This window comes from Berghia stephanieae, chromosome 8 (genome assembly GCF_034508935.2).
Source record: "Berghia stephanieae isolate SIO BIC M18660-M18661 chromosome 8, UCSD_Bste_1.3, whole genome shotgun sequence".
Lineage (NCBI taxonomy): Eukaryota > Metazoa > Mollusca > Gastropoda > Nudibranchia > Aeolidiidae > Berghia > Berghia stephanieae.
This window is the reverse complement of record NC_088367.1, coordinates 51,259,503-51,274,502: the sequence shown is the minus strand read 5'-3', so window position 1 is coordinate 51,274,502 and position 15,000 is coordinate 51,259,503. Positions and strand designations below refer to the sequence as shown.

Genomic DNA, 15,000 nt, shown 5'->3' with positions numbered 1-15,000 from the left:
AGCGCCTGGAGCTGGTACGATTCCGACTCAGACTGTTCCGACTGTAATCATGTCTTTGAATTCTGCCTGGGCAACGATACAGAGTAAGTTCAAGATCTGAAAATAAGTTTGATGAAACAATGCCAGGAAGACCAGTAAAAAATGAAAAATTAAAACTAAGTAGATGAGCTTTTTTATAGCGAAATATCCACTAAACGTGCTCAAAGCGCTTTACAATGGTCCCTGGCCATCAGCAACACTTAACATCTAGGACCAAACATGACGCATGTTAGGCGATAATACAATTTTTTTCCTACAGATACCACGCTGTTACCGGTGTGAGTATGGTGAGAGAATGTGAGTAAAGAGCCTTTTCCAATGACTCAACTATGTGCCGAGCGAGACCCGAATCCAGGACCTTCCGATCCGAAAGCAAGTTCCATACCACAAGATCACATAGAAGCAGTGGAAAAAATACAAGAAAATAAAACACTTACGGCCCCCAAAAAACAACATCGACTAGGTAAAGTTGGATAGATCTAGTCTGACATAGGGGTATGGTCTTTGATCATAGATCTAGTCTGACATAAGGTATGGTCTTTGATCATAGATCTAGTCTGACATAGGGGTATGGTCTTTGATCATAGATATGGTCTGACATATCGGTATGGTCTTTGATCATAGATCTAGTCTGACATAGGGGTATGGTCTTGGATCATAGATCTAGTCTGACATAGAGGTATAGTCTTTGATCATAGATCTGGTCTGACATAGAGGTATGGTCTTTGATCATAGATCTAGTCTGACAAAGGGGTATGGTCTTTGATCATAGATCTGGTCTGACATAGAGGTATGGTCTTTGATCATAGATCTGGTCTGACCCAGCGGTATGGTCTTTGATCATAGATCTAGCCTGACATATCGGTATGGTCTTTGATCATAGATCTGGTCTGACATAGGGGTATGGTCTTGGATCATAGATCTAGTCTGACATAGAGGTATGGTCTTTGATCATAGATCTGGTCTGACATTGCGGTATGGTCTTTGATCATAGATCTGGTCTGACATATCGGTATGGTCTTTGATCATAGATCTAGTCTGACATAGAGGTATGGTCTTTGATCATAGATCTAGTCTGACATATCGGTATGGTCTTTGATCATAGATCTGGTCTGACATAGAGGTATGGTCTTTGATCATAGATCTAGTCTGACATAGAGGTATGGTCTTTGATCATAGATCTAGTCTGACATAGAGGTATGGTCTTTGATCATAGATCTAGTCTGACATCGAGGTATGGTCTTTGATCATAGATCTGGTCTGACATTGCGGTATGGTCTTTGATCCGTATCCAAAAGGTACCAAGTTTAATTTCCTCGTCGTGCTGTGTAACCTTGAGCAAGTCACTTCACCCTGGCTCAATTTCCGACTATACACTGCGCATCAAGGCTAGATTATTCCAGTCTTCTCTTGGAATAAACCCTAAAGACAAACGTCCCTTGAAAATGAGAGATGGAAAATGATACTGTTTTGTCTTCACTCACCGAGAAGCAGAGAAATATCTATGGCATTCTTATTGAAATTTGATGTGTTTTTATGCAGTACGATGTCCGCTAAAATTATGTGCTCAGTGTTCTTCACGAGGGGTCATAAGTCAACAGCAACACTGGACATGTAATACAAAACATGACGCCTTTTTGGCGTGCGTACCCATAGACAACTGTACACAGGACCGCTCAAATCGTTCTTGGCATTTCTAAATAACAATGTAAAATTGAATGTAAGCTTCAATTTAATTACGAAAACAGATAAAACGAAGGTTTCGGGTTTCCCCTTTATCAACAAACAGGATGAATGAAACACCACAGATGAATGAGATAATGTGGTAATGGCGTTGTTAAGATGAATAAACAAAAAATTGATGGGGAGGATTAAAACGTCCTTTTCATCTGTTATCGTTAGTAAATTGAAGCTTACATTCAATTTCACATTGTTATTTATTTCTTCGAGCTTCGAGCAGCAACATTTACATTTTGACATTTCTAGTACATCAAAAGAGCGTGTATTTCCTCATCAAAGGTTAGTTGATTCATTTCAGAGTTATCTCAACACCTATCAATCAAACGTGTGTTTATGAATGCGAATGTGAGGATTTGTGATCTAATGGGTAGGTCACTTGTCTCCAGCCCAGAATATCCCTGGTTCGAATCTCACACTGAGCCCTGAAAGTTGAATCCAAGGTAAAGACATTTTTCAGACATTCTCTAACTGGACTCAGGTGTAAAATAAGTACTTTACCGTACACACCGTTGTCGCTGTCTTACAAAAATGTAATATCACCTTCCTGTCGTTATGTTCCAATCTATGTTACGAGTTCCTTTTGGCCTAGGACCCATCGTAAAGTCCTTTGAGCACGTTTAGTGGATATTTCTCTATATAAAAGCTCAATCGAAAAAAACTAAATAGATAAAAGGTCATGTGTGTTCTTGTTTGCGTGGTTGTGTATCTGTGTATGTGTAATGTGTACATGTGTGTGTGTGTATGTATGTGTGCGTGTGTGTGTGTTTTTGTGTTTGAGTGTGTAATTACTAACCACAGGCTGAATTTCATACAAGTTACTACACATTGTTTAACCAATTTAAATAAAACGTGAATATTCTTATTATTTCCCCCATCAAAGGTCCAGCTCCATGTCAAGCTGTGAGTTTGGCAAGTACCGTACTCCAGTCATCACTGCCAACGCCATTGATTTCCCCGTTGACAAACCAAAGTACAAAACTATTGTCTTTCCCTTCACGTCCTGGCTTGTAAGTATTTTAGGGAAGAGGAAGGGTGGGGGGGGGGTGGTCATCGAAGGGGAAGAGAGGTTGGTCATGAGGGCGGAGGGGTTGGTCATGGAGATGGGGGGTCATGGGGTAGAGAGGGGTTGGTTAGAGGGGGGGGGAGAGAAGAGGGGTTGATCATGGGGGAGGAGAGGGGTCGGTCTGAAGCAGGGGTAGCCATAGGGGGGCCTGGTCATTGAAGGGGGGGGGGGGCGTAGTCATGGGGGGGGGGAGGGGTTGGTTATGGGGGGGGGAGGGGTTGGTTATGGGCGGGGGGAGGGGTTGGTCGTAAGGGGGGGGGATTAGTTATAGGGGGGGGGGGAGGTGGTCATTGGGGGGGGGGGTTGGTATGAATGGGGAGAGGGGTTGGCAAAGGAGAGGGAGAGGGGTCGGTCTTAAAGGGGGGGGGGGGAGCGGTTGATCATTCGATCAAGACCACCTCCGTATGAGCTAGTGTGGATAGCTCAAAAGGTAGAGTCAAGATCTCCCCGGCTAGGAAAAGTTGTCGGACCAGTAAGGTCACGGGCTCGAGCCTTCATCGCCTCCGCGTTGTCTTCTGGCACATTCCGACTCACTTCATTTCTTGACAGGGGGTGGTCAAGATGAAACTGACACTCTGGATTCGACGATGGCAGCTTGACTATTGGACTTGACTACAGTACAGACCAGGAGTTGGACGTCAGATTGTGCTAGGTAAGACTTTGGACTTGATGGGATACACGACACAGTGAGTGGGTGTGGCTGTTGTCGCTACTACTACTACTACTACTACTACTACTACTATCTACTACTTACTATACTACTACTACTACTACTACTCTACTACTACTACTACTACTACTACTACTACTACTACTACTACTACTACTCTACTACTACTACTATACTATATACTACTACTACTAACTTACTACACTACTAATACTACCTACTACTACTACTACTTACTACTACTATACTATACCTACACTACATACTACTACTACTACTAATACTACTACTACTACTACTACTACTACAACTATCTACTACTACTACTACTACTACTACTACCTACTACTACTACTACTACTACTACTACTACTACTACTACTACTACTACTACTATATACTACTACACTACTACTATACTACTACTACTACTACTACTACTACTACTACTACTACTACTACTACTACTATACTACTACTTACTACTAACTACTACTACTACTACTACTACTTACTACTAACTACTACTACTTACTCTTACTACTACTACTACTACTACTACTACTACTACTACTACTCTACTACTACTATACTACTACTACTACTACTACTACTATTACTACTCTCTACTACTACTACTACACTACTACTACTACTACTACTACTACTACTACTACTACTACTACTACTACTACTACTACTACTACTACTACTACTAACTACTACTACTACTACTACTACTACTACTACTACTACTACTTCTTACTACTACTATACTACTACTACTACTACTACTACTACTACTACTACTACTACTACTACTACTACTACCACTACTACTACTACTACTACTACTTTCTCTCTTCCTCTCTGTCTCTCACCCTCCCTCCATCTCTCTCTCTCTCTCTCTCTCTTCCTCTTTTTCTCTCTCCCCCTCCCCCTCTCTCTATTGCTCTCTCTCTCTCTCTCTCTTTCTTCTCTTTCTCTCTTCCTCCCTTCCTTGCTCAAATCTGATCTATCAACGGGCCGTGGTCTTTGACACTCAATTATCTGCTAGTCTAAACCCTTGTGTTATGTTCATCTCCACTGGCCTTCCTGTGGTCTTTGACACTCAATTCTCTGCTAGTCTAAACGCTTGTGTTATGTTCATCTCCACTGTCCTTCCTGTGGTCTTTGACACTCAATTCTCTGCTAGTCTAAACCCTTGTGTTATGTTCATCTCCACTGGTCTTCCTGTGGTCTTTGACACTCAATTCTCTGCTAGTCTAAGCCCTTGTGTTATGTTCATCTCCACTGGCCTTCCTGTGGTCTTTGACACTCAATTCTCTGCTAGTCTAAACCTTGTGTTATGTTCATCTCCACTGGCCTTCTGTGGTCTTTGACACTCCATTCTCTGCTAGTCTAAACCCTTGTGTTATGTTCATCTCCACTGGCCTTCCTGTGGTCTTTGACAATCAATTCTCTGCTAGTCTAAACCCTTGTGTTATGTTCATCTCCACTGGCCTTCCAGTGGGCTTTGACACTCAATTCTCTGCTAGTCTAAACCCTTGTGTTATGTTCATCTCCACTGGCCTTCCTGTGGTCTTTGACACTCAATTCTCTGCTAGTCTAAACCCTTGTGTTATGTTCATCTCCACTGGCCTTCCGTGGGCTTTGACACTCAATTCTCTGCTAGTCTAAACCTTGTGTTATGTTCATCTCCACTGGCCTTCCATGGTCTTTGACACTCATTCTCTGCTAGTCTAAACCCTTGTGTTATGTTTCATCTCACTGGCCTTCAGTGGTCTTTGACACTCAATTCTCTGCTAGTCTAAACCCTTGTGTTATGTTCATCTCCACTGGCCTTCCTGTGGTCTTTGACACTCAATTCTCTGCTAGTCTAAACCCTTGTGTTATGTTCATCTCCACTGGCCTTCCTGTGGTCTTTGACACTCAATTCTCTGCTAGTCTAAACCCTTGTTTATGTTATCTCCACTGTCTTCCTGTGGTCTTTGACACTCAATTCTCTGCTAGTCTAAACCCTTGTGTTATGTTCATCTCCACTGCCTTTCCTGTGGTCTTTGACACTCAATTCTCTGCTAGTCTAAACCCTTGTGTTATGTTCATCTCCACTGGTCCTTCCTTGGTCTTTGACACTCAATTCTCTGCTAGTCTAAACCCTTGTGTTATGTTCATTCTCCACTGGCCTTCCTGTGGTCTTTGACACTCAATTCTCTGCTAGTCTAAACCCTTGTGTTATGTTCATCTCCACTGGCCTTCCTGTGGTCTTTGACACTCAATTCTCTGCTAGTCTAAACCCTTGTGTTATGTTCATCTCCACTGGCCTTCCTGTGGTCTTTGACACTCAATTCTCTGCTAGTCTAAACCCTTGTGTTATGTTCATCTCCACTGGCCTTCCAGTGGTCTTTGACACTCAATTCTCTGCTAGTCTAAACCCTTGTGTTATGTTCATCTCCACTGGCCTTCCATGGTCTTTGACACTCAATTCTCTGCTAGTCTAAACCCTTGTGTTATGTTCATCTCCACTGGCCTTCCAGTGGTCTTTGACACTCAATTCTCTGCTAGTCTAAACCCTTGTTTATGTTCATCTCCACTGGCCTTCCTGTGGTCTTTGACACTCATTCTCTGCTAGTCTAAACCTTGTGTTATGTTCATCTCCACTGGCCTTCCTGTGGTCTTTGACACTCAATTCTCTGCTAGTCCTAAACCTTTGTGTTATGTTTATCTCCACTGGCCTTCCAATGTGGTCTTTGACTCAATTCTCTGCTAGTCTAAAGCCCTTGTGTTATGTTCATCTTCACTGCCTTCCGTGGTCTTTGACACTCAATTCTCTGCTAGTCTAAACCCTTGTGTTATGTTCATCTCCACTGCCTTCCTGTGGACTTTGACACTCAATTCTCTGCTAGTCTAAACCCTTGTGTTATGTTCATCTCCACTGATCTTCCTGTGGTCTTTGACACTCAATTCTCTGCTAGTCTAAACCTTGTGTCATGTTCATCTCCACTGGCCTTCCAGTGGTCTTTGACACTCAATTCTCTGCTAGTCTAAACCCTTGTGTTATGTTCATCTCCACTGGCCTTCTGTATGTCTTGACACTCAATTCTCTGCTAGTCTAAACCCTTGTGTTATGTTCATCTCCACTGGCCTTCCTGTGTCTTTGACACTCAATTCTCTGCTAGTCTAAACCCTTGTGTTATGTTCATCTCCACTGGCCTTCCGTGGTCTTTGACACTCATCTTGTGTCTAACCTGGTATTCTCAGCTTCCGTCTTTGACACTCAATTCTCTGCTGTCTTTTGAGTCACTCAGTCTCCTGTGTCTAACCAATTCCTGTGTTAAATGTGTATGTTCATCTCCACTGGCCTTCTGTGGTCTTTGACACTCAATTCTCTGCTAGTCTAAACCTTTGTGTTATGTTTATCTCCACTGGCCTTCCAATGGTCTTTGACACTCAATTCTCTGCTAGTCTAAACCCTTGTGTTATGTTCATCTCCACTGGCTTCCAGTGGTCTTTGACACTCAATTCTCTGCTAGTCTAAACCCTTGTGTTATGTTCATCTCCACTGGCCTTCCTGTGGTCTTTGACACTCAATTCTCTGCTAGTCTAAACCCTTGTGTTATGTTCATCTCCACTGGCCTTCCTGTGGTCTTACTCTTTCGTTTCTACTCTATGTCCCCTATATGCTTTTTCTTCTTCTAACGTATAAACGTTTCGTGGTGTATATTTTGTAAAACTCCTGACCCTCCCGTTTTCCAGAATGAGTGTCGAGCTTCGTGTCTATTGTGACGTGTACTATTACGGCCCCCAGTGCACCGATCATTGTCAGTCACGTGACGATGACCAAGGACACTACAGATGTAATCCTGTCACTGGGGAGAAATTCTGTCTTTTTGGTGAGTACCAGGTGGCTTTTAAACCTTTCATTGGGGAGAAATTCTGTCTTTTTGGTGAGTACCAGGAGGTTTTTAAACCTTTCATTGGGGAGAAATTATGTCTTTTTGGTGAGTACCAGGTGGCTTTTAATTCACTCAATCCTAGAGATTTTTGCTACTTTTCAAAATTGAAAGAAAACAAATGTATTAAAAATGAGTATGTGCATATATATCTTTATTCAACTACCATTAACATGTAAACATTAAGAACACTAGCTTTGATACTACGCCTATAATTTGTATCAGAAAAATGTAATAAATAGGCATTGGTAAAAGTAACCCCGGTATACTACGGATATAGTCCGTGTTAGGGGTGAGTGAGTTAAACCTATCACCGGCGAGAAATTCTGTCTTTTTGGTATGTGCCGGGTGGTTTTTAAACCTTTCATTGGGGAGAAATTATGTCTTTTTGGTGAGTACCAGATGGTTATTTAAACTGTCGCCGGGGGAGAATTCTGTCTTTTTGGTGAGTACCAGATGGTTTTTAAATTTCTTTTAACAGAAAATTATAAGTATCAAGTCGTCCCAGTTATCGGGTAATCCCTTTGGTGTAGTAGTAGCACGTCTGAGGGGAATCGAGGCGTCTGAGGATCGTATCCTAGTTCAGAAGGCTGATATTTGGGATGGTATTTTTGTCTTGTATTTTTCGTTCTTGCTCTGTCTGCCGATGCTTCATCCATGGTTTTTGAAATCTATGTCGAAAAAAGAAATATTATAAAATCTCTTTGCAGGCATTATCTCTCGTCATGCATGTTAAGTGTTGCACACGATATCAACGTTAACCCTCTTCAATACCTAGGATAGAGAGGTGAACAGGATGATTGTCTAGAGAACAATATATCAATGTTTACCCTTTCAATCCCTAGGCTGGAGAGGACCAAATTGTCTTATCAACCAAGACGATTGTCTTGGGAACAGGTGTGCAGACGGTTCCACCTGCTTAGATCACGTGGGTTATTACACCTGCCAATGCCCACCTGGACGGACAGGTAAGAATTTTGGAGTTTTCAATTTGAAGCATGTTTTAAATAAACTCGGAGATGCAATATTATCATTAACGTTGAAAATATAGATCGCTTATATGGGTAGATGGATTTATCTATTTATAATAATAATAATAATAATAATAATAATAATAATAATAATAATAATAATAATAATAATAATAATAATAATAATAATAATAATGATAATTATAATAATAATAATGAGAATAATAATAATAATAATAATAATAATAATAATAATAATAATAATAATAATAATAATGATGATGATGATGATGATGATGATGATGATGATGATGATGATGATAATAATAATAATAATAATAATAATAATAATAATAATAATAATAATAATAATAAAAATAATAATAATAATAATAATAATAATATCACTCTTATTACTAGACCACATGACCGCACCATCATCATCATCATCATCATCATCATCATCATCATCATCATCATCATCATCATCATCATCATCATCATCATCATCATCACCACCACCACCACCACCACCACCATCATCATCATCATCATCATCATCATCATCATCATCATCATCATCATCATCATCATCATCATCATCATCATCATCATCATCAGACACAACGCCATGCAAACTTCCTGATTTGAGAGATGTTGACAAGATAATGCTTATTTCAATCGATCGGTATTTGTAGGACGAGTTTCCAGGCCAAAATTTTGAATACATTTTTTAAAGAGTACAGTTGTGCAGGGCTTTAAGTTTACTTTATCTATTATCACCAAGTTGTAAACAACAGCAGGTCTGGTAACCAAACGCAAGTATGGGGCTGTTTTAACATTGTTGTAATGGACGATACTTTGCATCGGGTTGATGGTATTTCTATTACAACAATGAGAATGTAACAAATCGGGTTGTCAGACCTGAAATGAGGTACACGTTGGTTTATCTCCGATACAGGAATCTACTGTTACGGAGAGATCAACGAATGTGCCAGCGTCCCATGCCACAATGGCGGCATTTGTCACGATGAGGTCGGCAAGTTCCGGTGTGAATGTCTCAAAGATTGGACCGGCGTTCATTGTGAAACGAAAATTCTTCAGTGCGCCAAAGAAGATTGCGTTCATGTAAGTAGATCTTATATTATCTTATCTTTTCATTTTATCGACTGACCACAAAACGGTACATCTTATATTATCTTATCTTTTCATGTTAACGACTGACCACAGGACGGTAAATCCACTGGCGGTCGGTCAATAGAGCGAAGTTGTTTTGTGCCGCCCTATATTTTCCGTAGATTAGCATGTCAACCCAACAAAAAACTTCAATTTTAAAATTTTGATAAAATTAAAAATTTAGCACATACTGCTTTTTGTTTTGAATTTGATATTTATTGATGACTCGTGCGTCGCTCCACGAAGGTGGCGTCAAATCGGCACGTTTCATCTTTCCCCCGTTGCCTGCGCGGGGTGACAATGAGCGGAGGGTGTGGTGTGGCGGGGAAGTTTTTTTGTTTATATGAGCCAGTCTTCGTTTGGCCGTCCTGTCCTTATCCTATACTCTGTTGTACCTTGAAGAAAGTTAGTTACCACTCCCCAATCTCCCTCCACCCTCCCTCCCCAACTAACTATTGTCTTTCACTGCTAAAATAATTAGGCCAAGACGGCCAATCTAGCGATGCACGCCCTGAGGTCCTACTTGGGATAAACTAAAACCATATCAGTTTTATCACTGAAAGAAGAGTCTTTGCTTCACTAAGATATACGGATGAAGAGAATGGCAATTAATATATATTTTGTCATTGTTGGTTTTGCTTAAATATATATTAAATATCAAAAAGAACAGAAAACAAAGTATGCACCGAGAAGAGCCCCATGGTTCTATAAATGAAAATCCCTGACCCAACGGAGTCCTTCATCCCCGCACACTCCCAACTATCACTACTCAACTTGTATTGTGTGCATTGTCTACTACTAATAGTATTATTATAAAGATGTCGCTGATTGTGTGTGAAGTTAACAAGTGCTTTGCGTTTGGAATTTAATGTGTATTTTTAATTTCAATTATTCTAAAGTTGTGTGTCATATCGTTAGTATTCAGAGAAAATGTCTTATCGCTGTTGTCATTGTTTATGAAACCTCCCTGTTTTTATCTTTGGAAAATTTCTTGAATCATTTAATTTTAAAAAGTTATTTCTGTAATTTGTAACCAATCATGAATCATGTTGATTTTTTAATTGAAAATCGATTCCGACACTTATCCCCTCAAGAGAAAATAGTGGTGAAAGATTTAGGTCCACACAAACCAGTGAATTTTAACTTAGTTTCTAACACACCGAGGAGACAGCGCCGATTTAATAATGATTATTTTAAAACTGTTGAATGGCTTACTGCCAGTGAAAGCCGTAAAACGCTTCATTGTTTTTATTGCTTGATTTTTGGTGATGTATGCTCTAAGTGGACAACAGGAGGATTCAGTGATATTGCGCACATCTCGCAGGCACTGAAGAAACATTCTGAATCAAAAAGCCATGTCACAAATGCTGTTAAATATAAACTTTTCAACGTTGTAGACATAAGAAATCAGTTGGAAACAGGACATTCTGCGTCTGTGAGTCGTTATAATGAACAGGTGAAAGTTAACAGACAAGTTTTATCCAAGATAATTGATGCTCTTTTGTTTTGTGGTGTACATGAAATAGCCCTTAGAGGTCATGATGAAAGCACTGAATCATACAATCGTGGAGTTTTTTTAGATCTTATAACGCGAGATGCTAAAAATGATCCATTGCTTGCAAATCATTTGGAGACAGCAACTGTAGCGCGCTATACGTCTAAGGAGACGCAAAACGAGCTCCTAAACTGTATGTACAATATTTATTTGGAAGAATTGAAAAGTGATATTACAAATACAAAGTTTGTTTCGGTTCAAGCAGATGAGGCCACGGATGAAGGAAAACGTACACAGTTTGTTATTATTTTAAGATTTTTAAAGGGAGGGAAACTGGTTGAAAGGTTTTTAGAATTTGTTGAAGTCAGTGATAGGACAGCTGACGGACTAGCAACAACTCTGACGGAAGCTCTTGAGAAACTAGATGTGAAGGAGAAATTAATTGCTCAGACATATGATGGAGCAGCTGTGATGTCTGGCCGACTTTCTGGGGTTCAGGCAAAGCTCAAAGAAACTTTTCCGAACGCTGTTTTTACTCATTGTTACGCCCACTAGTTAAATTTAGTATTAAAACAAGCGTGTTCACGTATTAGAGGCTGTAAAATTTTCTTTGCAAACATTATAGCATTTTCCACTTTTTTCTCTCATTCTTCAAAACGAGTCGACGCCTTCCGTCAATTGTGCCAACGCGCCCTACCCACGCCCTCAGAGACTCGCTGGAATTTCCAATCCCGTCTTATTGCTAGTATAGCGGCACAGAAGGAGGAACTTATCAGCCTTTTTGAGAAAATATTAGACGAAGATTGGGACGATGATACAACTCAAAAAGCATCTGGCCTTTTAAACATTTTAACAAATGAAACATTCGTTTTTTTCCTCAATGTTTTCAACAAAATCTTTATGAATGTTGATATATTATTTGGAATACTCCAGAGACGCTCACTTGATTCGCACATGTGTGAAAGGGCAATAAACACATTTCAGGATGCAGTTTCTTCCATTAGGATGGAAATCAGTTCATATTTACCAGAAGAGCAACATCAAGCTAAAAGAAGAAGAGATGACAGAAGTGAAAATAAGTTTGCAGCCATTGAAGCATGCGACATAATAGCAAATCAAATTACCGATAGGTTTAGTCAGCATAACGCAGTCATTTCATTTAACCTCCTCAATGTAGACAATTTCCCGACCTTCGTTAATTCCTTTCCCACAAATTTAATATCAGAAGCAGTAACATATTACCCAATTCTTCATAAACCTAAACTGACGACAGAATTAGAAGTTCTTTATTCAAATAATACCTTTACTCAATGCGAATCAATGATCGAGTTGTACCGATTGATATGCACCTCTGAATTAGGAACAACATTCGTTGAAGTCACGAAATTTTTGGAGATAGCGCTTACCACACCAATGACAACAGCGGAGGCAGAAAGATCATTTAGTACTCTGAAAAGGATTAAAACAGCTTCACGTGCCACAATGGGCCAGGATCGTCTCAATGCTCTGACCTGCATCACAATCCATAAGGATACGATAGGATCCATTAACAACTTCATTAATCGAGTCATAGACCATTTTGCCTTACAGAAAGATCGACGAATGGACCTCTTGTACAAATAGTACACGCCATTGACGTGAGTAAGTCTCGTTAATATTCTAACACATACACATACACGCACACACAAATACACGCACATATGCAAACATATGCACACATAAAGACAAGCAATACACCCCTCCACACATACACACACACACGCACACACACACACACATACAAAGTTTAGTTAAATTAACTAGACCAATAAAATTTAATACTGTATTTCGGATTTGTGCCGCCTTAAATACAAGGTGACCAACCGCCCCTGGGTAAATCTTATATTATCTTATCTTTTCATGTTATCGACTAACCACAAAACGGTACATCTTATATTATCTTATCTTTTCATGTTAACGACTGACCACAGGGCGGTACATCTTATATTATCTTATCTTTTCATGTTAACGACTGACCACAGGACGGTAAATCTTATATTATCTTATCTTTTCATGTTATCGACTGACCACAGGACGGTAAATCTTATATTATATTATCTTTTCATGTTATCGACTGACCACAAGACGGTACATCTTATATTATCTTATCTTTTCATGTTAACGACTGACCACAGGACGGTAAATCTTATATTATCTTATCTCTTCATGTTATCGACTGACCACAGGACGGTAAATCTTATATTATCTTATCTTTTCATGTTATCGACTGACCACAGGCCGGTAAATCTTATATTATCTTATCTTTTCATAGTATCAACTGACCACAGGACGGTAAATCTTATATTATCTTATCTTTTCATAGTAACGACTGACCACAGGACAGTAAATCTTATATTATCTTATCTTTTCATAGTATCGACTGACCACAGGACAGTAAATCTTATATTATCTTATCTTTTCATGTTATCGACTGACCACAGGACGCATACATTTGATGCCTCATACTAAGCTTGAATAAAAAGTCTTGACGCCCATTGAATATTTCCAATTGTATTGAGCTCACCAGTCTAAAATATACATCCAAATGTGCGAAATTCTATCAAGTCATCAACGTCTGTTAAACTGCTATTTTTCATTTTTAAATCATTAAAAAAACTTTTTAAAGCGCTTTGAGGTTTCGACGAAGGCGCTATATAAATATACTTATTATCATTATTACATCATAGTTTTTTAAAGAACTCTTAGATATTCCAACACGTCGGTAGAAGAAACCACACATAAAAAATGAATGCAATAAACAGCGTGTTGTGACTGAGTTCCTTGCTACAGTGAGATGTGCAACCGTCGACATTCATAAATGGCTGAAACGCAATCTTGGAATTTCATAGGGAAGAGAAGGATAATATAGTCGAGAAATCCTGGGTACGGAAAGATGTATGTGCCCGTTGGATACAGAGAATGCTCACACAAATGCATGACCACATTGAAAGAGGAAGTTTTCTTGAAGTCGTAAAACACCCCCCCCTCCCCTTACAGTTCCGATTTAGCTCCAAGTGACTTTTTCCTTTTCTTAACTCACTCAACCCTAACAGCGACTATATCCGTAGTTTACCCGAGTTATTTTTGCCACATGCCGATTTATTACATTTTTATGAGACAAATTATAGGCGTAGTATGGAAGTTAATGTTTTTAGTTTTTGCATGTTAATGGTAGTTGAATAAAACTATCTATATACATGCTAATTTAATACATTATTTCCAATTTTGAAAAGTAGCAAAAAACTCTAGGATTGAGTGAGTTAAGACTTAAGAGACACCTCAGAGAACAAATTTTGGCCGTGATGGCGATGTGCAGTCAGAGGTGACTCGATGGTGTTCAAGTTTGCCATGTGAATTTCTCTTCGAGTCGATAGAATAACTGGTACATCGTTGGCGGCTCTGTGTGGATGGGAATGGTGACTATGATGAAATTTAAAACGATAAACTGAAAGGACATAAACTAATCTTTGTTTTGATACCTTTGTCAATTTCTTATCTATTATAGTTTTGAAAATACAACAACGGCGTATAATACCATGTAATTGCCCGAATTCTAATAGTTTAGTACAGAACATTTTTAGAAAGTCTTCTACCCTTTGTTTAATATAATGAAAAACGAATCTCCACATGGCAATGTTAAGTCAAAACTGTTCATGATGCAATAGGAAAGTGCCAGAAGACAATAGAGAATAACATTTTTCTCCGGCGGTGATTGGGGTTTGAACCCGCGACATTACTAGTACGACAACTCCGCCTGACCGGTGAGAGCTTGACTCTATCGTATGAGCTATCCACGATCCCAAGAAAGATCGTCTCTAACTCAGGTCATTACTAGAGCTCTCTCTTACCGACTA

The 15,000-nt window shown here is 39.5% G+C and overlaps 2 protein-coding genes and 1 pseudogene across 2 annotated transcripts in view; all 3 read left to right on the top strand.

The window, feature by feature from the left end:
* Nucleotides 1–3,454, top strand: part of LOC144979053 (neurogenic locus protein delta-like) — a 37,049-nt gene extending 33,595 nt beyond the window's left edge. The window contains exons 2-4 of the mRNA XM_078925666.1: nt 1–83; nt 2,660–2,786; nt 3,392–3,454. The exon at nt 1–83 is cut by the window's left edge and continues 99 nt beyond it. Coding sequence (XP_078781792.1) covers nt 1–83; nt 2,660–2,786; nt 3,392–3,454 — 273 coding nt within the window. The remainder of the gene's footprint in view (nt 84–2,659; nt 2,787–3,391) is intronic.
* Nucleotides 3,455–3,502: 48 nt separating this feature from the next.
* The window catches only part of LOC144978840 (uncharacterized), a 30,032-nt gene continuing 18,534 nt past the window's right edge, over nt 3,503–15,000 (top strand). The window contains exons 1-4 of the mRNA XM_078925395.1: nt 3,503–3,528; nt 7,269–7,405; nt 8,311–8,433; nt 9,398–9,564. Coding sequence (XP_078781521.1) covers nt 3,512–3,528; nt 7,269–7,405; nt 8,311–8,433; nt 9,398–9,564 — 444 coding nt within the window. The 5' untranslated portion in view covers nt 3,503–3,511. The remainder of the gene's footprint in view (nt 3,529–7,268; nt 7,406–8,310; nt 8,434–9,397; nt 9,565–15,000) is intronic.
* On the top strand, nt 11,431–12,830 carry LOC144977927 (uncharacterized; annotated as a pseudogene).